This window comes from Diadema setosum, chromosome 21, assembly GCF_964275005.1.
Source record: "Diadema setosum chromosome 21, eeDiaSeto1, whole genome shotgun sequence".
Classification (NCBI taxonomy): Eukaryota; Metazoa; Echinodermata; class Echinoidea; order Diadematoida; family Diadematidae; genus Diadema; species Diadema setosum.
The window spans coordinates 17,118,560-17,145,583 of NC_092705.1; the positions used below are offsets into that span (position 1 = coordinate 17,118,560).

Consider the following 27,024-nt stretch of genomic DNA (forward strand, 5'->3'; position numbering starts at 1 on the left):
TTCCACGCTGAAACCCGCGGGAGGACAGGCTGTATATACCCCAATCTCGCACCGCCTGCTCAATTAATCTGGCGTTACCAAGGACGCTTTCTCAACGTTCCTATATCTATATTCGAGCTTTGATGAGGTATCAAGGGATCAAAGTTTCAAAGGGATAGTTTAGTATTGGTGGAGATGAGAATTTGGCTTTTAACTTTTTTTTCGAGATACCAGGAAACCACTTATGAAATAGTACAGAGGATACCTTTCTAGGAGGAAATCAAAGTTTATTTGATGAAAATCGGTTTTGGTATGGCTGAGGCACCCAAAAACAAATCGATCGTAATAAAAACTGGGTCCCAATTTTTATTAGAATCGCTCTTTTTTTTTTTGGATATCTCAGCCATTTCAAAACCAATTTCATCAAATAATCGCTGAATTCCTCTTAGAATTACATGCTCTTTCATATTTCATAAAAAGTTTCTCATTATCTTACCGAAAAATGTTAGAAATCTGAAGTTAGGTCTCAAACGAAACTGTACAATCCCTTTAATCTCGTTAGGGACGTCCGACATCAAAGCGACTGCTAATGATGATTTGACAGACATTTATCCCCGGGTAATAGATCCTACCAACATCAGACAATTGCATTTATCACAATGGGCATAAAAAAAGAAAGAGTATTGAAAAAATATCTATCTGCTATTTTTTTTTTTTTTTTTTTTGGTCTGGAGTGAATTTGAATTTGTTTGATAATATCAAAGCTCCTGATTGCAGGAATTTTTATCCAAAATAACCTCATGATTCAGTGGGAATATAATCATACGTAAAATACGGTAATACATGTATCAATCAAACTCCATAAAGGCAGAAACTCATCAAAAATTGGACTTTGAATTAGAATACACTGACATCATGAAGTTTCTCGTGATCTCACAAAAGATACGATGTCAGTCGCAGCAGTATCTGAATTTTAGTAAGTGGAAATTTGAACCTCTTCAGATATCTTTGAACGGTATGACATAGGCCAATGAAAAAGCGTCTGTATACACTGATATAATTATTTTCTTCAGAAATTGAACCATTTTGACCTACTATATGTGTGTAAAACTTTCATTTGTTAAAATGAATTAAAAGATTCAAACATTCATATGAGATTTTCGTGAAAGAATAAGGCATCTATGGTTATTGAATTCTTGTCTTTTCCCTAATTTGAAAACGTTTAATAAACAAAAAAAAAAAATGTATTCTTCTTTCTGCTGAATCTCCCCTCCGACCAAACGCCCAAACTGTGACATAATAAAAAACAACAACATTTTTTTTTTTAACTATGATAATGTTGTCGGCATACTTTTGGTATATTTTGTATCGCAGGTAGGTGTGTACGTGTTACACACCCAATTAGTCACACTGCGCTAGTCAGAGCAAGACAATATTAAAAAGTATATCAGTATAATCCGTGTGACACTCATGGCCCTGCAATGCTGTCGGATACCAAGTGGGATTATGCGGACGTGTTTTGTCAATAAATAGGCCTAACCTGTCACCACGATACACTGTCCCAATATTAAAGGGGATGGCTAGTAACCGATCAGTGGGAATCAGTGGGAATGCTGAGGGATGATTGTTCCAATCCTTGTGGGATTCATTTAAGAGTACATTATATATCTACTGTTGTGTGAAAATTATTTGCTTCAGAACGGTCTCGTATTCAAGTAATGTGCAGATTAATGCCCCGTCACTGACCAGGGACGCTTACCTGGAAGCATTAAACTGCACATTACTTGAATATGAGACCATTCTGAAGCAAATAATTTTCACACAAGAATAGATATATAATGTACTCTTAAATGAATCCCACAAGGATTGGAACAATCATCCCTCAGCATTCCCAGTGATTCCCACTGATCAGTTACTAGCCATCCCCTTTAAGTGTCCAAATAACTCCAGTTTCGTGTTGTGTCGCTTCATAAAAAAAGAAAGGTCGTTGATTGGCTGGATGTTTATAGACCTACTGTGACGCAAGGTGTCATTGGTCCATTGAGAGTGTGTGCTATTACATATTCATGCCGATGTCGATTGTTTCCGTGGCTTGCATATGGCTCCTCCTGCATCATGATATAATGTATTGTGAAACCGGGCAGGGACTTGTTAGAAGAGGGGAGGGGAGGATTACAGTGGAGAAACTTTCCCGATAGAGACATCATCACTTTGAGTGCCAGACGATGACTAATTTGATAATGTTTAACAATGTTATTACAGAAATATGTTTGCAAGCTAGGAGAAACGGAGCTAGAGAGAGAAGACTTAAGACGAAAACATAGAATCCGCACATGACATACGACGAACCCCAAACCGCAAAGGCAGACGATTTCAACCCACCCTTTATGCCGAGAAATGAAATAGAAATGACAAGTGCGTACCATATCCCCGATGATGTTATGACGCAATGGCAAAAGCATGTCCAGGGCTTTGCACCGCCTTCACTAGCATGGAATTCTCGGTCGCTTACTCCACCGATGTGTACCTCCCACAGGGACACAACACGCGGAGTCAGTAACCGCGGTTTCGGAGATGGGGAAAAAATATATTAAAATGATTACGCCCTCACTTGTCCAAATCTGCCAAACTCACAGAGCTACATAAGTCGGAGGCGACCATCGAGAAGTCGGCATGTTTTGTGTGAGCAAAGTTGAGAACATATAACCACACTTGCTCTATTCTGTTGTCAAAACCAACAGACCCGAGGCAGTATTCGGGTGCGTGTAAGAAGCAGTCAACATTTCACTTGGCAAAGCCTCTTCTCTCGAGACTGGTCTCTGGTCTGTTGCTCCGTTGAGCGAAATCACTGCCAGGAGTCAAAAAGGAGGGCCAGAGAGACGACATTTCCAGGGAGGCTGCGACGCTCCTGACAGAAACGATAAGACCCGGATACCCACGGATGAGTGTTTGATGTTTTCATTCATATCAAGCAGGGATCTGCAGCTCTTCGAACGTGTGATTTTTGAATCTGGACCTAAAGAACTCAGCAAAATCATTCTGAAGAGAGAGCGGGACCTCATTGTTACAACCACACCCTAAGTTTTTTTTTTCTTATCTGGCCACTTATTCTGGACTTAGCTGCTCATTTGAAGTCTATCTCGTTCAGGGCCTGCAGTTTTTTCCGTTCTACCCTCAAAGTCTTTGGCTTTTCTTCGTCAGCAGCTCAATCTCCTTTTCTCTTCCCGTGGTGTCGAGGAAGTCACTATGAAGCAGACATCGAGAGTCAAAGCCGTGCTCCTCCTCCATCTCCTCTTCATCTCGACGTGTTCCGGAGGAGCGGGGGAAGGGTCCCGGAGACGTCGACCGTCACAGCAGCCTAGCGTTACCCACGACACAGACTCCTGCTCTTACGTCATCAAAATACCATCTCCGGAGCAGTGCGAGGTGAGTTGGTGTGAACATGGACCCTAGTGGTATACCATGGTGTGAAGAGGGGTGTGACCTTGGTGTTAGTGGTGAGCGAATGAACTGGCGTATAGAACTTGCGCATTTCAAGATATTGTTCAACTGACACATACAAACACACATACACACAAAGTATTACATATTTTTGCATTGTTAGGTGCACGTTATACACGAATATGGTTGTACATGTTATGCGCATCGCAGAAAAAAAAAATACTAGAGACCGATACGCGTCATAATTTGGCACAGCGCACAAAAACAAAACAAACAAAAAGCAATAAAACAAAAAACTGACCGTCTGCCATACAGTGTTCTTGAAGTTTCCGATATTTAGCAATATGTCAAAGTCGTTTATTCACTGCATGTAAGTAGCTACCTCATCGTCGCGCTTATGCTCGTTTGATAGTATTAGATGCGAAACGATGATGACGAGAAAATGGAAAAACAAGTTTTGCATTAAACATTAAAAAGATAATACAATTTTATGAGAAGATGTGCACCGTACATGTAAACGTAAAACCATTAATATTGGCTCAATTTTGTCCATTTCTGTGTCAAGTATTGTTGTTTTTCCTCAATGATCTCGTTCAAGTGGATGCAGGAAGGTGCAGCTCCCTGGTGGGTGTGATTAAAACCACGCGCTTGTATAAAACGTATTTTAGATGATAACGCTGTCTGTGCCGTATTCATCAGGACCTAATAGCACGAGCAGTTACATCTTCAATAAAGACCAAACCTTGAGCATCCAAGTATATGGTTCTCATTGCCTGATCGTCAAACCGTGTTCGACTTTTCGCCCACAAGTTCCACATTCTGCATCCGCTTTATTCAAGATGGCAAAGAAACGGCGGGCGGTATGTTAAAAATAAAAGTACAGTTGTGCGTAATAAACGCTGAAGAGAAAATTGCCTTGAACAGCGAGCCCGCCACCACTCCAGAAGGGGAGGGGGAAGAAAGTAATCGTAACATGCTCGGGAACCGCGGTGGATATTAAACTGGTGCTTCCACTTGATCGCGGGGAAAAGGTGCAGAGTACATGAGTGAGAAAGCAAGCCAAAGGTGTGAGGAAATAAGCTGGGGGAGTGAGAATGGGAGCAAATGGGAGCAAGGGGAAGTGGCGCTGACAATCCTGGCGCTGGAATTGCGGTTTGGATGGTAGAGATTAGAGAGCAGCTCGTTGACGATTTAATCATATTTTTGGCTTGTGCTGCCACCGTCTGTGAAGTGAGGGTCGCCGCGTACTTCCAGGACGAAAGAAACATCACGTTCAACATGTTCGAAGCTATAAGGCGGGGCTTGAAGCTTGATTTACACATAATCCCGATGCCGTCTGAACAGTGGGATGTAAACCGATCCGTTTTCCATGTCATGGCTTCAACATAAGACATATACCATGAAATGCATCGTTTAAACCCTACCCGTTTTTTTCTATATAGTAGCTTCCACTGAAGGATCAGATGTCAAGAATATTAGTCAATTCTCATGTGCAATTAATTGCATTTGAAAAAAAAAAAAAAAAAAAACAACGAAATGTAGGCCCTGCATCCCCGGCACCGACATATTTTGGTGTCTCTATGGAGCATTACATGGATGCCACCCCTCCCCCATGATTACAAAGACGAAATAGGTAGCAGTTGCTTGCAGCTGTATTTCACTCCTTTGTCGTTGAAGGGGTGTGTGTGGTTCAATGAAAACTCGAGGTCTGCGAGAGAACTGTCGAACAGGTGCACAGGTGATTCATGTGATACGCATAATTATCAGTTAGTGTCAATACTTAAGATAAAGAAACAATAGCTCATTCAGTAAATCAAACCGGTTCCAAACAATTAGGACCTACAAAATAACAATTGTATAAAATGACTTCCAACAACATTACAATAACTACACCAGACTACACCAGACAGGGTAAGTCGAATACAGGGGTTAATATACCAAAAATAGGTTATCGGTGAGGAAGCAACGCGCTAGTAAAGCATAATTTTTGCCTTGAATTTAGTGGGCTAACGTAATTGCCTTTTAGAAGAACGAATAATTGCATTTCAGGGCACCTCACTCACTTTACTCTGTAATCGTGACATTTAATGACTGACATAGCTCAGTCGCAATCTTCCGTGCTACTTTGGTTGGTCGATATGGAGAAGCAATGTGGTAATAACCCGTCGAGCTTTGTGGTAATAGGCTTAAAACAGACGCGAAATTAAATTCATCAAAAATTGGACGCAAATCTGAGGCACCCTTCCATTTCGCGCTTGCCAGAGAAGTGAGTGTAAATTGTCATTATTTTGTAATTCCGGAAGCTATTGTCGTTTACCATGGCAACCACGCAAACGTAAACAAAATTATGATTACTTGTCACGCGCGCCTACGGTTAGCAAGCAAGACACTGGAATTACTCTCACAAACAGTCACCAGCTTCTCTCCCTCCCCCCTCTTTCTCTCCTTTTCTGTCAGTCTCTCTGTTTGTCAGTCTGCTTTGCCGTCTGTCGGTCTGTCTGTCTGGTCCGTCTGCCTGTCGTCAGTCTGTCTATCTCTTTCTTATTTGTCTATATCTTTTCCATGCTTTCTTTTATGGAGGGAATCACGTGCACACTTTCGCGAGGTTACTTAATGTCACAATTTGTATTATAAGTCTGTTTCTGGCCTGCGGGCTTTAGTGTATCATTATCTCGTCGTCAGGTTCAGTAGTATCTCTTTTGTGCCACTTTATCTAATTTGAGTTGACAGTGTAATTAATCAAAGAAAACGTTGCAGAAAAAGATCTCGTTATGGGCTATACACATAGATAATCCGTCCTCAAAGTTAAAGTGGCTATTCGTATACACATGAGAACACGCGTATTCATGGCAGTCAAGCAAGACAGCAAGGGGGATTCCAAACGATTTTCATAATTTCACATCATGTAGTGCAGGAACATCAATAGTGCCATGTATAGATCTGTGGAATTTATTGTGGTCCTTGAATAGATAGACAAATACTCCGAAAAACCCAAAACAAATTACACTGAAGAAGGATGACGATATAGGAGACTCAAATATTCCGGTAATCAATATGTAATTCCATTACAATACCACTTGCGTAACAACTTCACCTGTGTTGAATTCATGCATGCTTTCTACTTTTGTTCTGGATCTATGAGCACCCAATTCTGCATTCCTATGGTGAAGCTGCTATGTCATCATCCTTGTTCACTCTCTGTTATGAATTTTGAAATAATCTTATATACTTCTCCCAATTAATCACTATAAATTCTGTAACTCTGTACCCAGTATAACCAATTTATATGTGTTTAAATGCAAAAGTCTGAAAATCATCTTGGAGTTGTTGTATCAACCCCAATGCTTTTTATACACACCCTCATTGTGCCCGTTGAGAGGGCCCTTTAAAGAAAATTTCTATCTCAGTGTCTGAACGTGTATTGTGACAATGATAATACTTTATTATTTAAATCACTTTATGTTATTCATGATTATCACGTCATCACGCACCTAAAAGTAAGGTTGATTGGACAGTGCATGATAATACTATAGTACTGGAAATACCTGATATTTTTCAACGTTATGAAATCAAAATTGAATAATTAAACGGAAACTAGCCAATGTATGTTGTTTTGAAGAGATAGAATAATTGTGTTGCCTTATTTACGCAGTGCAGGCTAATAGTGACGTGAGCGTGTCTCTTTCTGAAGGCAATATATCAATGTCAGTTATTCCAGCATTGTAAACTATTCCATTCTATATCTACATCAAAATATGGAAATCATGAGTGAGGTTTATTTTCCAGAAATGTCAGTACAGAGAATTAAGGAATAGAATCAGAGATCAGCCTATTAAGAACGCCTCGTGCAGTTTATATCAATATAATCATGCCCACACTGTTTGATTGCCTCTACTAGTCAAGTGCCACAGTCTTTCGTACATGGTTGTGTCATATTCGCAAGAACTTCAGATAAAAGTTCGAGGGTTACAAGAAACAAACAAATGAGCTGAGATCTGGGAGATCTTATAGCAAGGCTCTACACCACCTGGATGAAAATGTAATACATCTGCAACATACGATACATCTACAACTTTAGATAAAAGTTCGAAGGTTACAAGAGACAAACGAATGAGCTGAGATCTGGCAGATCTTAGAGAGGCTCTACACCACCTGGATGAAACTACATTGTATAATACATCTGCAACATAACCTCATGTAGACGACGCATATCGGACCATGCGCTGTGTTACAGGTTTCTGACGACACCGATTGGTATCTCATGTATGCTAGCTTCTGTCAGGAATATGACTTGGATATAGAAGTTTACTGATACGTGACTGGATAAGTTTCGCAAGAGACGAAGATCGCATTAAAAATAGAGGGGGTCAATGTGAGAGAGAAAGAGAGAGAGAGAGAAAAGATATATATATAACGATATGCCTGTAACGCGTTTCTATATTATCGGGGTAATTTTTGATCCACAATGTCCAAAATCCAGTTAAATGGGTTAAATGTCTGTCATGATAATGTCTTCCCTCATTGCATCTGAATAGTTGATGTAAAAAGAGACACCTAGGAGAAGCTCTGATCGTTGCAAAAAGTACACAGGAACTCTAAATACTTAGATTAATGTGTATAACCCTCTGACAGATAAGTTGATAATGATATGCTTAATGATACGTGCATTTGTGTGTGTATGACGATGGTGTTGGCGATTTGTACCATGAACTGAAATCTCAATATGATTGGTTGGTTCGTCGGCACTAACAAAGTCAAAGCAATGCGGGTTTATCGCTCTACCAGCAAGATATATAATGTTATAGATGAGCTTCGAGCACAATTTTAAAAATTTCGTGCCTGGGCGGATGGCAAAGTCGCCGGTAATTTAAGTGGAGTGTTAAGTCACTTACCGTAACTTTGGCTCCCGCCCGCGACTGACGGGCACAGCATACTAAAAATTCCATATCTCTGCGCACCACCAATCAATGTGGGGAAGATCGGGTAATCAGGGGATTGTGGGAAGGTGTGACGCCATTACAGATGACGCATATCGTTATGATAAAGCAGACGCTCCATGCACGGATTGAATCGATCCGAACACACACATCCATAACTTTTTTTTTCTTCCGGCAATTCTTCGTTCGAATTTTGATCAATGATTTAAAAATCATAATTATTCACAGTGACATACTTACACCTACATGTAAATGAAAACAAAACGTGGTGCGTTTATGGTGCTTACCCATTGATCTTATGTTATATCTTATAATAAATGGAATGAATTGAAATGAAGTGAAAATGAAATGAAATAATGCAAGAAAATGTATATATTCATGCAACAATATCATAATACTTCATGATTCATGTCGATCAACTTGGGCAGATTCGTTAATGATGTAAGTTGCAATAAGGAAGTATTAGTTGCATGATCACATAATAATGATAATCACATAATGTCACATAATGATAATCACATAATGATAATCACATAATGATCACATAATGTCTACATGAACGCACACAAATTATTCCACAAAGACATTTCTCAGCCTTCGTGTATAAAACTTTTATTTTATGAGTCATTTTTGATAAAGGAGAACCCCCTTTTTTGCATACTCATACCCATTTTGTCAAGATTTAGTTAGTTTGTGTGATCAAAATATGCAATAATTTCAATCTGTGTGTTTTGTGCCTGCTGCATAAACCGACTGGACTGTCCACATCGCCACTGCCTGCATTGTATTACATACACAGAGAGAAGAGAGAGAGAGAGAGAGAGAGAGAGGGAGAGAGAGAGAGAGAGAGAAGGGGGTTAGTAGAAGGTAAGAGAGAAGGAGAAACAAGGGTAGGTGAAGTTCCCACATTCAGACAAGAAAAAAAAAGAAAGAAAAATGGACAAGTGATGTTGAAGGTGCTAGAAATAATGTATAGAATACAGGCTTAAAAAAGAAGTCAACCAACAAATATCATGAGGAATTATTGGAAATAATTCTGTCATGCTATAAGGACGGATATTTTGTTCTTTTGGGCAAAAACCAACAGTGAGTCTCAATATTTTGAATAATGGGTCAGTAAAAGAACAAACAAATTCATAGTTTATATCATTTTCAAGTAGATACTTCACATAAGACAATCTTGAATGCGTGTTCATGTGTTTGTTTTGCTTTCACTTATACAAAGCAGCAGCAGCAACAACAACAACTAACTCGAACCGATTGCAGATTTTATAGACCAACTGATTTAATGATCGACAGTCATTTATAATAAATGTGGTCGGTTTCCTTTGATCGCATTGACTGTGGTAAAGCTGATATTGTTGACTGCACATTTACATTGTGCGAAGCTTTCACATTCAATATTTTATCTTCCACTTATTTTCCGATTCGAGACGTGCTTACAAGGTACGTGCCACAATAGGCGAGAAATTCTGTTTTCGAGCAAGCTTTTCCTCACAAACTTGTAAGAGTAATAAAATTGAGATAATCGGTATGGCGCCATTTCAAAGTATTGTGATGTGGCTGTCTCTCTAGATCCATCATGTGAAATCTTAATAAATCATAAAATCCGATGAAACTCACATATCACCAAACGGCGTAAGTCTAAATTCATTGTGGGTGATATATTAGATATCTTTTCCTCGAGTGACTTTTGAGCGTTAGAGACAGAGAAAACTGGTAATGATCCTGAGGCTTACGAACTGCACCTATTAGTGCTTCTATCGTTCAAAGAAGAAAGTGATTACCTTTTTCATTTCGCTGTTATGATGAGCCCTCTACGGCATGTACGGCTCAGTCTAATGGTAGTCGTGCGAGACGAAAATAACGAAATCACTAATAGTGTGAGAACACTTCCCTTATGAACAGCAAATTTACCACAGCCTGGAAATCCCTGATTTTCTTGCATCTGTTTTTTTCTTTCAAGGAACTGAATCATCATTTTTCGATGCCGTGTATGATATACATAATGATTATTCTTTTCCGTTAGTTTGTGATTGAACTACTGTTACGTTGAGAATTTAGAGTGAAAGAGTAACCGATGACTTTGTAGGAAATTTCGTATTCGAGGAGATGAAGTGATCTCAGCTGTCCTAATTTTCATATTCCCGACATACAATAACAAAAAGCTTTACTGCTAACTTCACCCGACTATTTAAAGGGATGGTATAGTTTTGGTTGAGCTGTGGCTACAGGTTTCCAACTATTTTTTTGCAAGATAATTAAAAACCGCTAATGAAATAATAAAAAAAAAAAATTCCAGAGGAATTCAGAGTTTATTTCATGAAAATTGGTTTTGAAATGACTGAGATATCCAAAACAAAAGAGGTTCTAATAAAAATGCATGTGACCCGTCTTTTACAAGGACCACTTTGTTTTACTTTGTTTTCTGATATCTCAACCATTTCAAAACTGATTTTGACCAAGTAAATTTTGAATACTACTCAGAATTGCATGGCCTTTAATATTCTTAAGTGATTTCTAATTATCTAGCAAAGAAAAAAAGTTGAAGACAACACTCAAAACCCTATGCCCTTAATTTCTTCTCGATTAACGCAGAGGAATTTATTGAACATCATTTTATTCTTTTTAAAGTCATGTACAGCTGCTACTAAAATGAAAGCCAGATGTAGGAAGTTAATTTCTGCCCCCCCCCCCCCCGGGGGGGGGGGGGTAGGGATGGGGGTGGGGGAAGGGAATGGATGTGGGGTAGTGAAGGAGGGGCATATAGCTTTTGATATGTTTGAACTTCCGTCTACTTATTTACATCTGCAGTATAAATATCCCAGTGGTATTTTCCCTTTTGAGAGGGGGGGGGGGGGGGAGGATCAGGTGGTGGTTACGGAAAATGGTGGTAAAAGGGGGAAGGGATAGTGAATGGGAAGGGGTGGTTAAGGAGAGGACGATGTGTATGCTCCTTCCCGGATCTTCACTTAAGAATGGAGGCTATACAACTCTCTGCGAGGACTGGATCTTCGTGTAAAGATCTGTGCTCTCACCGCGGACGTGTCTGCCGTTTGTTCAGCCTCCATTTTCATCATTGAAATGGAGTGATGTATTGCCATCAGAAACTTACCTTACCCAGTTTTTTTTTTTCCACCACGTTGATATAGTGCAATGACCCATACATGGCAGACATAATTTTCATGTTCATTATATTGCTTTGGCGGATGCTGCGTGGGTCTTAGGTGTTTTTTTTTTTTTTTTATTTCCCCAACAATTGCGAGTGATTTATTTCCTTTCGCCGGGACTACTTTCGCCTTCCACTGAAAGCGTAACAGGAGTCGACTTCTAAAATATGGCGTTATATTCACCCCTTTTTTTTTGGGGGGGGGGGGGGTTGGCAGTTATCCTATTGTTAATCGGGGAACTATACTGCGAGAAAAAGCACACGCTAGATGTATGGTTAAAGGCATTATTTACCATTTGCAGATCAAACAAAAACCTATACTAGCTTCCTTGCTTCAAAATAGTTCTAAAATGTGAGTTAAGGATAGAAACAACCAATGTAAGAATTTAAAATCAGTGTAATCAATGTTAAGTATTGTTAATCATACAAAATGTGAACAATAGTTATAGTAAAATTGTTTCTAGAATAGATCGTCTACAGTTATGGTTTATTGAGAAAAACTGTGATATCTCATATATTTTAGGCTTTATTTGCAAAATTTTTATATGGTGTGATACTTTGTGATACACTGACCTACACATATGCGTCAAAATGAGAGAACAATGGTCAACAATTTCTTTAAGCTGTAGGACATGAGATGAAAAGCTCGTTTAAAGGTCAAGCAATACTTTATCTCTCGATAACTTCACCACCACTGATCTGTAGCAGAAAGTTCATTCAACAACAACAACAACAACAACAACAACAACAACAACAACAACAACAACAACAACAACAACAACAACAACAACAACAACAACAACAACAACAACAACAATTGCAACGCCACTTAATGAGGATGTAGGCCTATGGAAGAGAAAAACGAAAAATGGGGTGGAAAAAAGTGACAGAATGAACACCCTTGCCATAATGTTCGGCTCCGACTGCGTCAAAATTAGGTGGCAAATTCTGCTTTTGAAGCAAATATTTTCTAGCAAATTCGTCATAGATGATAGGCACACATGTCCTGTTTGTTCCCGCTGTGTCTTCGTAGAATGTAGTGACTCGTGCCTTACAAAATATCCTGGTGTAAGAAACAGTTCTTTTTCGATTCGTCACTATAAATACGGATGTTTTGATGAAGGCTGTGGCCAAAGACATCTCGTAACAATTAAGTTTTCACTCTCACAAGCATGACTCGTTTCCCCATTATGTGAATGAATTATTATTTTTATTTTGCTTGAATTATCTATACACGAAACAAATTCACCAACAGACATTCATATCCATGTAAACTTTTATGCCAACGGAAAGAGAGGGCAAAAAGATAACTTGATGTGAAAATGAAGGATATCCAGACTCGGAGGATATTATCTTATCTACGTAAAAGTGGACATCATCTGCACTTGAATGACATTTTTTCTTCTTTATTTTGGCATCCCACTGGTCGTAGTCGAGTTACGCCTAGTTTCATTACGTTAATGGTCGTAGCATACTCAAAGAGGATTAGGACGCCCGCTTATAGCTGCGATATAGAATTGAAACGAAACAGGTCATCATGTCTCATCAACTTTGTCTAAGTACTCTCCTTTAAAGTGACCGTGACCATAAGAGTTCTCCTAGTTAGCATCAATTAGGACACCAGGCAGCAGGAACTCAAGCCAGCGTGGCATCACCTTGACGACCCAGTCAAGTACTTCTCGGAGGAGGGGGACACTGAACTCTGTATAGAGCATCCGCATGGCAACCCTCATATGGCTGTTGTAATGACTATACAGTAAAATATTCCCTGCACGCTGTGTGTTAGCGCGTCCTCCGTGTGCATTTTGAAAACGATCAATAGTTTTTTTTTTTTGTTACCTTGTTAAACCTTTGAGTAAACAAAAAAAAAAAAAAGAGATACATTTCTGTGGACAGGTATCGTGTCGTATCTTTTGATGATACGGTTTGTTCTTTATATTCAGTATTTGTTTTATGATTTAGGTAGAATAAGCACTTCTCTTTCCATCGAGTCATGGTTCGTTATACACCGTCTTGTACAATATTTTATCAAACTATCAAAATCCTCTAATTTTCAATTTATGACTGACACTTGAAGTACTGACAAGATATTTTAGAGCATTATTGTCAATGCTTGTCTCAAAATAAGCAATTTTTGTATTTTCTCCTGATTTTGTGCAGATTTGATGTGTTTCCATTTAAATAATATTTAAAAAACAAAACAAAACCAGAATTTAATATAATATCATCATATCAAATTCTGTTTTTTTTTTGTTTATTTTTTTAAATCTCATGTGGTATTTCATTCCATTCTATAAAAATAGGATGATAAAAATCAAAAGTGTTTCTTGTAAATTGAAATGGTCTTCTATAGATGATGGCTCTAAATCACTGTAAATTGACAACCTGACAGCTTCATACAGAGATCTCGCATAATCCAACAAATCAGAAAAAAACAACAACAAGCAAACAAAGAACTGACTATTTCCCGGCCCGTTTTCGTCACCTCTTTATTCAATATCATCGCTTCTCAACTCAGTGTTGTCCGATGAGGCTTATTGCTTTCAAATCCTAGGAAAGTTTCGTCAAATTGTTCTTCGTATTCGTTTTTCGTCAATTATTGATTAAAAATAAAAGCATTCCAATGCCTTTACTGTCTTCTATTCGTCTCTGCTGCTAGGAGAGATAATATTTCAATTTCACTTTCGATTTCAATTTATTTCATACTTCTCGTATATCAATATCACATGAAAAATAACAGCAAAATTTCTTTTACCTTGTCAGCAATTACAAAGAAAAATACGTACATGATAATAACACAGTAATTACTGTATAATGAGAACTGGTCGAAATCGAAATAGGGTTGCACAAAGAGAAGTATATGATTGGACCTACATGAAAGCAAGCTTGTTTGGCTGTCGTGGCTGTAAGCCCCGGTGTTTGTGAAAGAGAAACGGAGCACGGATAGAAGTTCAGACCAGGGGATTTAATGGTAACAAATAAGGAAAGAGCTAGGGGTATGCCTATATGATTAAGAAAAAAGAAAAGAAAAAGAAAAGATTAAGAGATTGATCAAATCAACTTCGTTTTTTTTTCTTCAAACAATTAATTCGTTGTTTTGTTATTCAAATTCGCCAAGTGTCAAATTCGCAGTTTTTTTAAAGGATAAACCAGATCTTTCACTATTAAAGTGTGTCAGTCGAGTGGATAGTTGTAAGTGAGGGAGCGCTGTGAAAGAAGAAAGTCTTTTTATATAAAACATTATCAAATCGATCAGATATTGATTAAAATTTGTATGAGCCAAAGGTTCGATTAAGGCATTGATTACAAGCGTTACACCGTACACCTGGAGTGAAACTTTAAGTAAATGAGTGCAAATAGACGATTTTGAATTGCGATTGACGAAATCGGGTGACAAAGCACAAAATTTTATGACAATCATGTTTCAAGATTGATTGACGAAAGACGAACTTCAAACGAGCATTCGCACATTCCAGAGAGGACGAAATTGAAGACACATTTTCAAAATTGAATGAAAGGCTGACGAAAGTGGGAGGGAAAACCTATATTAAACGTAAGGGCTTAACGGGAAGACCAATTTTCTTCCTTGTAAGAGCCAATTGGTGGAGTTGCCATATCCCTGCTTTCAGAAGTGGAGATGAGCTATTAACTGTAGTTCGATGTAACAGCAGAGCGGTTTAATGTTCCACGGAAGATTTTATCATTCTTATCAGATGTCTGGGCACTGCACATGCTTTTAATGCAATTAGCCATGTTATCCCACTGCTTTAAACTCATGTCTGTTGGCATGGAGACAAGCTTCCAAAAGAGGCATCTTAAAAAGTCATTCTGTTTCTTTTTTTTCTCATAAAATACAAACACACATTAGTAGGTCATCTGGAGGTCTGCTCTTGAACTTTATCAATCATCTTCTTGTATCCGTCACCTTGAGGGGTAAACGGTGCGAGTGAAACATAGTGCCCTCGTGGTCTCTGTTACGTGTAATAAAAACATTAATCCTTTATTCAATTCAGTTTAATTCAATTCAATTCAATTCAATTCAATTCAATTCAATTCAATTCAATTCAATTCAATTCAATTCAATTCAATTCAATTCAATTCAATTCAATTCAATTCAATTCAATTCAATTAATTTTTATTTCATACTTCTCATATCAAGTCACACTAGAAATAATATGAGCCCAAGTCATTGTGCTTTGCAAAAGAATATATATCATACACAATAGTTTTGATGATAACCGGTCCATATCGAAATTTACGTTTCGGGTTTTACAAACATAAGAGGAGTATGACGGGACCTCTACATAACAGCAAGCTTGTTTAGGTGTAAGCCAGAATCAAGAATGGCTGTAAATAAAGCAGATAGAATAGAGCAGATAAAAAAAAATATAGAGCAGATTAAAAAAAAAAATAACCAAAAACAGACCAGATCAAATGGTAACACTAACTTGAAGAAAAGAACAGACTGGATTTTCGTTCGAACGAAGGAACTCCCCCTTTTTTAGATGTATTTTACAATCGTATCCCTTATATATATATTCTTCTCATTGAAACTATCAGTTATGTGGCAAAAAAAGAAAAGAAAAAGATAATGAACGATAGTTCCTCGTTCAATATCACTACCGCCGCATAAAAAGAAAAACATGAATAGGCCTATATTAAAGGAATTCAACATTCAAATCGTTAGAGAAGCCAAGAATCTGAATCAAAACAATTTTTAACAGGTCGGCCGTTCAATCGATGGTAGATAATGCAATGCCGTGACATTGTTAAAACGAACATAACATTCCAAGCCTGACGCTGTTAAGAAAGACATTATTGCCTGTCGTACAATACATGGAGAGGATGTCGAGATTAAACTGTTGGTATTAGTGATTAACATAATGAAGGCGCGTTTCATTCGTGTGTCATTTGTTGATTGTGTGCATGAGTGTGAAAAGAAAAATTGTTCGTTTAGTCTCTTTCTTGTCGCAACGACCGCACTATACACAATGTAAGCCATGGTCTCCAAGGCATAATCCGCAACCAACTCTTAATCTGAGACTAGTTTTAAAGGAATTATATACATAACACATGTACACTATTCTAAGAGGAAATCAATGTTTATTTGATGAAAATCGCTTTTGAAATGGCTGAGATATTAAAGAAAAATAAAGTAAAGCAAATTGATCTTAATAAAAGGTGGGTCCCGCCTCTTATTAGGACCTCTTTCATATCTTTGTTTTTGACTATCTCAGACATTTTAAAACCAATTGTCATCAAATTAACAATGAATTCCTCCTAGGATTGTATGTTCTTTCATATTTCATGTAAGGTTTCTCATTAGCTCACAAAATGTTGAAAACCTGAAGAACCATCTTAACCGAAACTGTATCATCCCTTTAAATTTTAGGAATTTACAAGGGAAGAGAAGGTTAAGGAAAAATGGGCCGTTGCCGCGCATCAACAGCGATTTGAATTCAATGACGTATAGAATATTTATTTTTATTTTTATTTTACTATTTACGTATTATACAGTGACTGTCTTTGACATTGTGGTACAGTGTGCAAAGAGTATCTATGATCGGTTTTGCGTCTAGAAATATTGGGATAAAGATTAAAATGGGAGAGGAGGAGGAAAATTAAAAGAGACGAAAAAGAAGACGGTAAGCTCTCGAAGGAAGAATGTGACAGAAGAGAAAACGCAGGAGACAGCTTCAAAGAGCACCTTACTTCTATACTGGGTGTGAATCTTCACACTTGAAGATGACCATACAGGATTTTCCAGTGTTCGACATTGCTCAACAATGTTAGAGGTGTTTCCTTGACCCTATATAATAATCAACTGAACGACATATAAAAGTCGTCCGTTGAACTTTATGTTCGTTTTCGGCGATGACGGAATGAGGCAATGTGAGGGTAGAGTTCAAATGGTCATTGACGCGAACAGAGCTGCACTTGGCGACAACGGACAACGTTATAGCTATGATGTGTGAGAATTCCATGGAACTTTACTTATGTTTCAGACAGATCACAAATCCAAAGGTATACAAAGGTTGTTTGTCCTTGAATTGACGAGAACAAGACAAACCAGATTCGAAAGAGTATACGGACAATTTAAGCACAGCTATCATCAAGACAAAGAACATCTATTCTTTCTTTTTTGAGTACTTTGGCGATGGAAAGTGTCGGATTTAATCTGCCGTGTGAGGGCGGTCAGGTCCTTTTATCCTGAAGAATGACAGAGAGAAAGCTTGGAAAAATATAAATAGAATGAAAAGGGAAAGGAAAGAGAGCGAGAGATGGACAGAAGGACAGACAGTCAGATAGAGGGAAGAGTAAGATTAAAAAAAATGACGATAGAGCCACTTTGTTTCCGCGTATTGATGACAGCTTTTGCAGAGACAGTTGCCATGGTAACGACTAGAATCTCATAGATATGCTTCAGAATTCGCAACATTTTAACTGGGATTTGATTTTCGTTATTTTTTATTTAACCCATCACTCAGACCAGCAGAAGTCAACCTGGAACTTACAAACGTCATACGGTATACTACATGTAATTAGTCTTGCTGCCAAAACCTTGAGTGGTCAGTACTTTGGATGTCTCTGCAAGTTGAGGCTTCAAAGTGCAGTCACCTCACATTTTGGATTACTAGTACTCGTTTGCCGACTTCCGCTCTGCTGATATATACAATTTTCTACATACTTCCTGATTATATTCACATACTGCAGTAAATCAAAATTTCGATGAGTAGGCCTTCTACCTATACATGGAACTCAGCAGCAAAGGTTCATAGCTGTCTAGTTTTGTTTATATCGTTTCATTGAGGATATGATGCTGATATCGAATGAAATTCAAGTAAAGAGCATAATAAAAAAATGTGTGTGTGTGTGTGTGTGTATGTGTGTGTGAGAGAGAGCAGGTGTGGGTGAGGGTGCGCGCGTATGAGTTAGGAAAGGGGGGGGGGGAGGGATTACACCTAAACGAATGTAGGCGACAAAAGCATTTTTTTTTTTCAAGCACGCCCTCAGACTTTACACACTCTCCCAAACATGCGGTACCACTGCACGAAAACAACGTCATGCCCCTCAAAAAATGTGGTCCAGCCATCTCAATTTCTGTGATGCGAAATCAGCGTGGACGGACGGTCACTCTTCGTAGAAACCAACAAGCTATGAAGTTGTCAGTGAGTCAGGCAGTTTTAAAGAATGCATTTTGGCTTGTGGAGTAGAAATATCTAGGTTTATGCTTCTTCCAGATGTAGACCGTCATGATTGTTGGGGTGATCTGATTATTTCTATGCAATGCCATTCGTTCGTCATCAGCGCGGTCTCAGTCGAGTCAATGACACTTAGACCTACTGAGATGAAGTAGGCCCAATACTTCGCCTGTCTTCAATGTTTAGATGATTGTGCGCTCTCGTGGTACAAGTACTAACAGAGAAACCACTTTGTGTGACGTTAATGTGAGAATATAACGCATGGATTGGACAATTCATAAGATGCTTAGGAGTTTGACAAGCATCTCACGTTCGCCTCATATGTTTTACCAAGTTCTTCATATGAAGATACGGTAAAGGGCTCACACCTGTAAATAAAATGAACTGTCCCAGACCCCTTCACAAATTCGTACCAAAGATACCAAAATAAATGAAGAAAAAAAGTAATTAAAAATCAATGATGGAGTTTAGCAAAAAAACTGAATAGCTGTAGATATTGAGTATGAATTCCTCTACAAACTGCATTTTGGTTGGAAGATGAAAGCTTTTCTGATGGAATTTGAGGGGACTATATTTCATTGGGTACGTGTACGGAAAATAGGTAATTTTTTGAGTGACAGGCTTTGCGGACCCCTGGACAGAATTAAAGCAGAACAACCCACCCTGGAAATCTGATGGATGAAAGGTAATATCTCACTTATTCATGTTAGTGAAGATGAAATACCTCATTTCTCCCAGCTATTTTACAGAATTTTTTGAAATTTGAATTTTAACACACGTCTCTATGGGGAATTATTTACCCGTGTGAGCCCTAAAAGCACTGCATCTAAAACTTGTCGCCCTCTATTGTTCTCATTGATTGATGTATACATCGCTCGCGTCCAACGAATTAGACAAAAGTGTTGCTCGCAAACGATGCTGCCTTGGCACGATGTCAGAATGAAATCCGCGTTAAAGTTTGAGCACGGATTACGGGGAAACCCCAAATATCTGGAGGGAGAAGAAAAAGAAAACCGAACTTAGATGTAACACGATACATGTACAAAGTAATGATAGCAAGACAGAATTAAGAAAGAAAGAAAGAAAGAAAATGAACTAACGCTGTAACACTGAAGGATTTTGCAATTAAATATGATGCATCATACAGAGTCAACGTTGAAATAAAGTACATTACAATTAACATAATTGTGACGTAGATAGCTTCAATGCGGAAATGCTTATATTACCAGTCGCGAGAAAGAGCCCCCCCCCCCCAAAAAAAAAAAAACAAACAAAAAAAAAAAAAAACCCAAAAAACACACAAAAAACAAACAAACAAACAAACAAACAAACAAACAAACAAAAAAACAAACAAACAGTGCATTACAACGAATCTTTAAAAGTGTCTTCCCGGCAAATCTTGCGTGAAGAAACATTTTGTTGCACTCATTATATTTGTGGTGATGGTAACAGTACAATTATATAGATATGAATATGACGAGGAAGAAGAGTGAGGGAGAGATGGAAGAGTGATAGATAGAAAGAAAGACTCCATTAGGGAGAAGGAGAGAGAGAAGAACTGGAGGAACTGAGGTTTAGAAAGCAGCACAAGCATCACGATGGGTGTGCGATGTACTTTGGAAAGAAAGCGCGGAAAAATGACGAAGGAAAAACGACGACACGACGAAAAAAAAAATGAAGAAAGGAAGGAAGAATTAAGAAAGTTAAGTGTGGCTAATGTGCGCGATTAAGTGAGGAAATGGAGAGAATAGGTGAGAGAAAAGAAAAAACAGTTCGATAGCACATTAGGTTGCACTGTTGTATCATCGGATTGCTATGGAGAAGGAGGCTATGTGGTCTACATGATGGGGATGATGAACATGAAACTCTATCTGATTTCATCATACTTCTTCGGTTGAACCAAGGAACATAGTGGAATGCACTCGACTCGTTCTTCCATCAGATTTTATTTACCCAAGGCGGTATAGCGACAGCTCATCGGATGCTATCCTGCAATCACGTATTTCCGAGTCAGGCTTGGAATATTTAGACGCGTTATAAAGATCCCAATTCTGTTTCCTGACATCGAGAGACTTTCAAACCGCACGGCTTTCATGCACTCACGATCATTGCTCACCTGAGAAGCCCGTATCGTCTTTCGTCATCGGGGAAACCTTCCCGTGAGATGGGAGCGATGTTATCACTCGGCCGAACAGTGGGCGGCTACTGACTGTGTGTTAACGGTGGGAAGATATGGCTGAAATACGAGAGAAACTGGGCTGAATATTCCACAAATTTTGAATATTTTCCCTTGTCGTGCCCGTGTCGCGATTGTATTTCAGTAAACAAACTCGACGCATGTCTGGCTTATTCCGATTCGATAAAAAAAGAGAGAATATTACAGTAAAGTCCTGTCCTTAGATGTTTACTATTATATGAAAATTGCACATGGTTCTGACAATGGTTCTGACATGGTATGACAATGTTAATCAGCGAGAAATGTGTTGTTTCATTGGGTCTAATGAGCTGAAGAAGCGATACAACGATACAACTTCCGATACTAAGCCATAAAGAAGTCGATCGAGATGAAACATTTTTCAGGGGATCATTCGTGAACACGTAAGGCGTGGTACTTCACGTGTTTCTTGTCAATTAGAAATAGTGGAGGCCCACGTGGGGAATTTCATCGCAAGAATCGGAGCGCACGAGATGTCAAAATTGGCAGACTGGGTCACGTATCGTAAATGAGCTGAGAAAATAAACGAAATGGTGTCAATGCTATGGTTATGACGACATAAAACGCCATATTTCATCGCTGTTCCACCATGGAGCTACAAATGGTTCCACTGAGTTTGAAAAGCACTTGACCAGAAAATGACTGGAGTTACACACCGATATAAAAGTGATAATATCACTTTATTATATATCATATATTATATTATGTATATTATACATGAATCTTTTTCTATGTAATCTTGGTCACTATGGTTGAGTATAGGCCTATATGACACGATGGATCGGATTAGAAAGATAGCACTGGCTCTGAGAGAGTGTTGGGGCGGGGGCAGTCAGTGTAGCCCCGCATGTGTAACCCTTGTTCCTTTCTTTCAAACCTAGGTTCATTGGACCATTAATTCATCATTTTTTTGATTAACTGCTCTTGCGAGCGAAGAGCGATGATAATCTTTAATAGATCATTTTTAAATATGTAGTGAAACCTCTTCACCCTGACCACCCAAGAAAGACAGAACGCGCGACCTTCCAGGGCAGAAGGTATTTACTGACAGGTTCAACAAGATCGAAAACAAGGCATTCAAATTCGTCAGTTGTCACTGACATTCGTTTCTGCCACTCAACGACGAGTTAGGAATGTTAAATTCTATATTGTTTCAAACAAATTCACTATTTCGTCATTGAAAGTCGCTAAGTGTTGTGTGGACCCATATAATGAAGGTTATATAAGATTTTTAATCATTTTCTGATGTCACTATGCTCAATTACAATATTGTGTCACTGTACATGTTTGTTTGAGCATGATTTTCTGTGTGTCCGTGTGGTGGATAGGCATAAGTTAGTGATGTGAAAGGAAATATGTTTTTTTTTTTTTTTTTTAAATGTATGATTAAAGCGACACAATAATCCAGTTGTGATGAGCAAACTATTCGATTGGGACAATTTTACAAAATTACATTATATAATATAATAGGAAACTTATCTTTAGTGAAACTTTGATGAAAATAAATTCCAATAGACGAAATTTTATTGATTTCTCAGTTTTGTGTTCAGCTTGTGAGACCTACAAATTTGAATTACAATTGGCGAAAATGGCTGACAAAGCATGGAACTGGAGGACAGCTTTTCAAACTATTTGACGGACAAAAGACGATTTAAGAAAAACTATTCATTCTCACATTCTAGAGTGTCGCGACGAAGTAGAAAACACATTTTTAAGGACGAATGAAATAATGATGATGAGAATGGAAACTTAGAACATGCACAGTTTCTTTGCGACAAGAAAACTTGTTTGACTGATTGCAATTGATTTGCAAAGACGAACAATGAAGATATCAATTCACTATGTTGGCAAACATTCGATACACCTGAGACATGGTAAGACATGGTGGATAGAACATCTTGTCCATCAATAGGGAGAGTGCTCCCGGCAGGAATAGAACCTACGACCTTCCACTTCAAGACTCCACAGCCATCTCCACCTTATCCCAGTGCGTCCATTTAGAAATGACGTCATTCACGATTCAGGACTGTTTTTACTCAAGAGCAGATTGAAATCGGATAAGGCAGAGGAAATCCGATGAAGTCACATAGTGTCATGACTGTTTCAGTGATGAGAGACGCTTCGGGTTTTTTTTTTTTTTTTGTCTTTTTCCTCTGGTGACGATATTCTGTGTTGCAATCTTAACAGTGTGCAGAGGGTTACATACTACGAGATTTTCAGTCAATTATTTGATAATAACAACGTAACATTGATGATGATGATAATAACAATGATTATGATATCAGGGAGGGTTTACATACACACGACGAGACAATCAAGTCAATTTTAATAACAATGCTACATTGATGATAATGATAATGATGATAATACTGGTGAGGAAAACACACTATTCTTACAGTCATAACAATACAATTATACCAATATCAAATTAAACTATGGAATCAATCAAACTCGATGTCTTTTTTGTTTTGTACTTCGTTAAACTGTTAAAAAAAATATGCCAGCAGCCCTTAGAACCATGAGAGCTAGCCTCCCTATACTAGATACGCAATAATAACGAAATGTTTGAACAATACAAGCATGTTCGTTAGGTTACTGACACTTTCTTTAGGAAGGATAAGAAAGTTGATGCAATACAATTCGATTAATGTTTTTAGTGCACTCTTCCTATAAGGCTCAGTATGCTTAAAAATTATAGAAATAGACATTGTGTAAATACAACGAAAAATAGTGAATGGATTTTTTTTTTTCTCAGAAAGCTTTAATCTACGCACAATAGGGTTGGTTATGTAGGCAAAAAAAGCACCCAACAACATAACAAAACAGCGAAAAAAAAATCCGACCCAACAACACAGATTTGGGTTATGTTCTCGAAAGCTATAAACTGCCACTTCATGTAAACAGATTACATTTTTATATGATCACGTCCAGGTCGCTGTGACAGGGGGTATTTTTTTTCTCTCGTCACTTTAAATTCAGTGTTTTTATCCTTATTTTTTTTTTCTTTTCGCGGCCCGCAACCACTTTAGTAGCAGATTGACAGACTACTTGCTAACATGAGAGTACATTCCATGTACATCACCTAATTGTCTGATCAAGGAAAAATTGCCGAGAAGCTGATGACAAGGGAAAAAGAAAAGAAAATAGAGGAAAGCAGTTTAAAAGAGGCGGTGACGTCACAAAGAAAGACAAAGAATGGGAAGATGTCATTGGCACTTAAAAATCAATATTCGCAATAAATAGATTTTTTTTTTTTTGGGGGGGGCTTTATGCAGGTTGTTTGTTGTTGTTTTTTTGCTCCACTTTTGCAAAATAATGGTTTGTGCAAGAAGCACGGTTGTTGAATATATCAGCAGTAGCAGGATGTATCGTATAATCATTTGGGTTACAAAGCGGTGAAGTACCTGGAAGTAGTTAATTGATAAACTGTTTCACTTTGAGTTGGATTGATTGACGCACGTGACCACATAACTCTTTTCTTCGAGGAATGAGCTTTCGCTTCCCCGCACTAAGATGCTGCTATTAATTAAGCATGAATAACAGGTGAATGATGTATTCACGTGACATGGCCAGGCTTTTATTCTTCGTGTATTTTTATTTTAATTTTTTTATTGTATTTGTTTGTATTTTGGTCTTGTTTCTCGAACCGGATACACGAATGTCATCGACTTCGAAGCCCAATTTTAATGGAGCAATCCTCCCCGTAGGGAGTTAATTTCATTTAAGGGCTTATGATGATTTTTTTTTCTTTTTTTTTTGGGGGGGGGGGGGTACGGGGGTGGGGAAGGGATAGGGGAAGAAACGCTCGTAAGTACTGCTGAAAAAAATCCATACAATAATGTCTAGTCATCCATTTGCCATTTTGTGCGCTTGTGCCAGATCTTCATGCCACCGGGACTACAATATAAAGTTAGGAGGTAAGTGCATTTATGGTTTTAACCGGAGATCCATCCAACCAAGAAGGTAAGCCTATGCATAAACTAATGTGCCTCCTAGATCATACGATGTAGATTTTAGCAAGGAGCTTGTGTTTGAAGCTCCTTGATTTTAATGAGCTTTATAGAACATTAGAAAAGGGACCTGATAGCTGGCTTTCATGCAGAGGTCCACAGGTTATCAAAGTGCATGTGTAGCACGTGACGTACAAAGGCCCTTCCATCCGTAGTATTAATCTTTAAGTGTGATTACTTAAATCAACAAGCTATATGCTATAGAGGAGACCTCCTCATCAACATCCACTCCGTATTGTAGATAACGCCACATCACTGCACGCAGTGGTTGATCAAGATTTCCTGATTACATCACGACAGACACACAATGTTTTGAAACGCGCAAAATTTCTATAACATAAAAATGTCATGCCACTTAACCATGTATATAGAAAATAAATAGGCACGTTCTTCATAAATAGTTTTTGCTTCTGGAAATAGACATCAAAGGAATGCTACCGACTTTAAGGCTTGTTATCTCACTTTTAATCAAAACAAGCCCCTCAATTTAGGCTAATCCCAAAACTCAGGCCCAAACAGGCTGATTGTTCGAGACAGCCTTGACCGCTTTACTGAAAGGAATTACTTTGAATCCGATTTGAACACAAAACACGCTAAATATGATGTGGTGATATTCTGACAAATCTCCGCTAACTTTTTCAGGGCAATTTTGTTTTTTCTACCCAGTAAATTCCTTATCAAAACACAAGAGTTTGATAACCTTTGGCTTTAAGGTACAAGGTTAGGAATGATACAATCACAAATCTTACAATCGCATATTCACCAATTTAGAGCAAAATTCATAGAGCAATTTATAAGCGATTGAATGACTGCAGACTGCCATTACTTGATATGGAGACTTGCCAAGACCCATTGCATCAAAATGAGTTTGAAACCTCACTCTTGAGGTTTAAGGTGTCTCATAGAAGTGAGAATACTAAAAATAAAAAAAAAATAAAATAAAGGATAAATTCCAACAACAGCCAGAGCAAAGAGTGGATGCATATATATCATAGATAAACAAAAATGTGATCAATATTTTTCATATTTTGGAAAATGTGGACTGCCGCCTTTTGGAATAGTGGCATTCTCGTAAAGCACGGTGAAATGTTTCCGCAATCAGTTGTTCAAAGGGATATGTCATAGATATACTCACAATAAGGACATGCTCACAGTTTCTGGCTTGGTTAGATTTTGTCATTATGTTCCCCCTTCCCGTTGTGTGTCTCAACCCAGGTTTTTTGTTTGTTTGTTTTTGTCTGGGTATGTGGTATGTACGTATATGCACATTTATGCATTCTATATTATCTATCTATCTATCTATCTATCTATCTATCTATCTATCTACCTACACTGTATCTATCTGTTTTATTTTACAATCTGTTCAAATTTCTCTATCTATCTATCTATCTATCTATCTATCTATCTATCTATCTATCTATCTATCTATCTATCTATCTAGCTATCTAGCTATCTAGTTGTAGTATTTTACAATCTATTCAAATTTCCCTAAATTTTGCCCTGACGCAACTCTACCATGCAGGTGAGGCGATCTGGAGGTAATAAGCTACTTGATCTTTGACTTCTTGTCATGGCTCAAATCCCATGACCACCCTAGTGGCTCTCATCTTATGACCTTCATGTCCTGAATTATCCTGATCGGTTAGCCGATACGAAGAGTCACTTGAACTTTTGCTGACCGCATTGCGATGACCTTTGTGTTTCTTTTCCTTAACCCATCTGTTACCAAATGCGATCTAGTGAGACAAGTGGAATACCAAGCGGTGGTTTTGTAAACTGTAAGTATCTTACAATGGTGTTTGACTTTGTTAGATAAAAGCTCCACGTTATATGCAGGTTGACTGTGCAAAATAAAACTAAAATCTACTAATCAGAATAGTAAGTACAAATCACTTTAACTCCCGTAGAGTAAGAATCCTGTATCAAGTTATATTTGTTTTACGAAACAGTGCATATAGTTATATGGACGGAAACCACATCACCACTCTGAAGCGGTGATACAGTCATTGCTTCATAACACCCCATCGATTTAATCACTGAAAATAAGAAATCAGCCCCATTTTTCGAACCA

General features: G+C 38.1%; 1 protein-coding gene across 1 annotated transcript in view; it reads left to right on the forward strand.

Annotated features, from left to right (window-relative positions):
* The first annotated feature begins 2,814 nt into the window (after window positions 1-2,814).
* LOC140244570 (uncharacterized) overlaps window positions 2,815-27,024 on the forward strand; it is a 65,695-nt gene continuing 41,485 nt past the window's right edge. Inside the window, exon 1 of the mRNA XM_072324195.1 lies at window positions 2,815-3,405. Within this exon, the coding sequence (XP_072180296.1) occupies window positions 3,226-3,405 (180 nt within the window). The 5' untranslated portion in view covers window positions 2,815-3,225. The remainder of the gene's footprint in view (window positions 3,406-27,024) is intronic.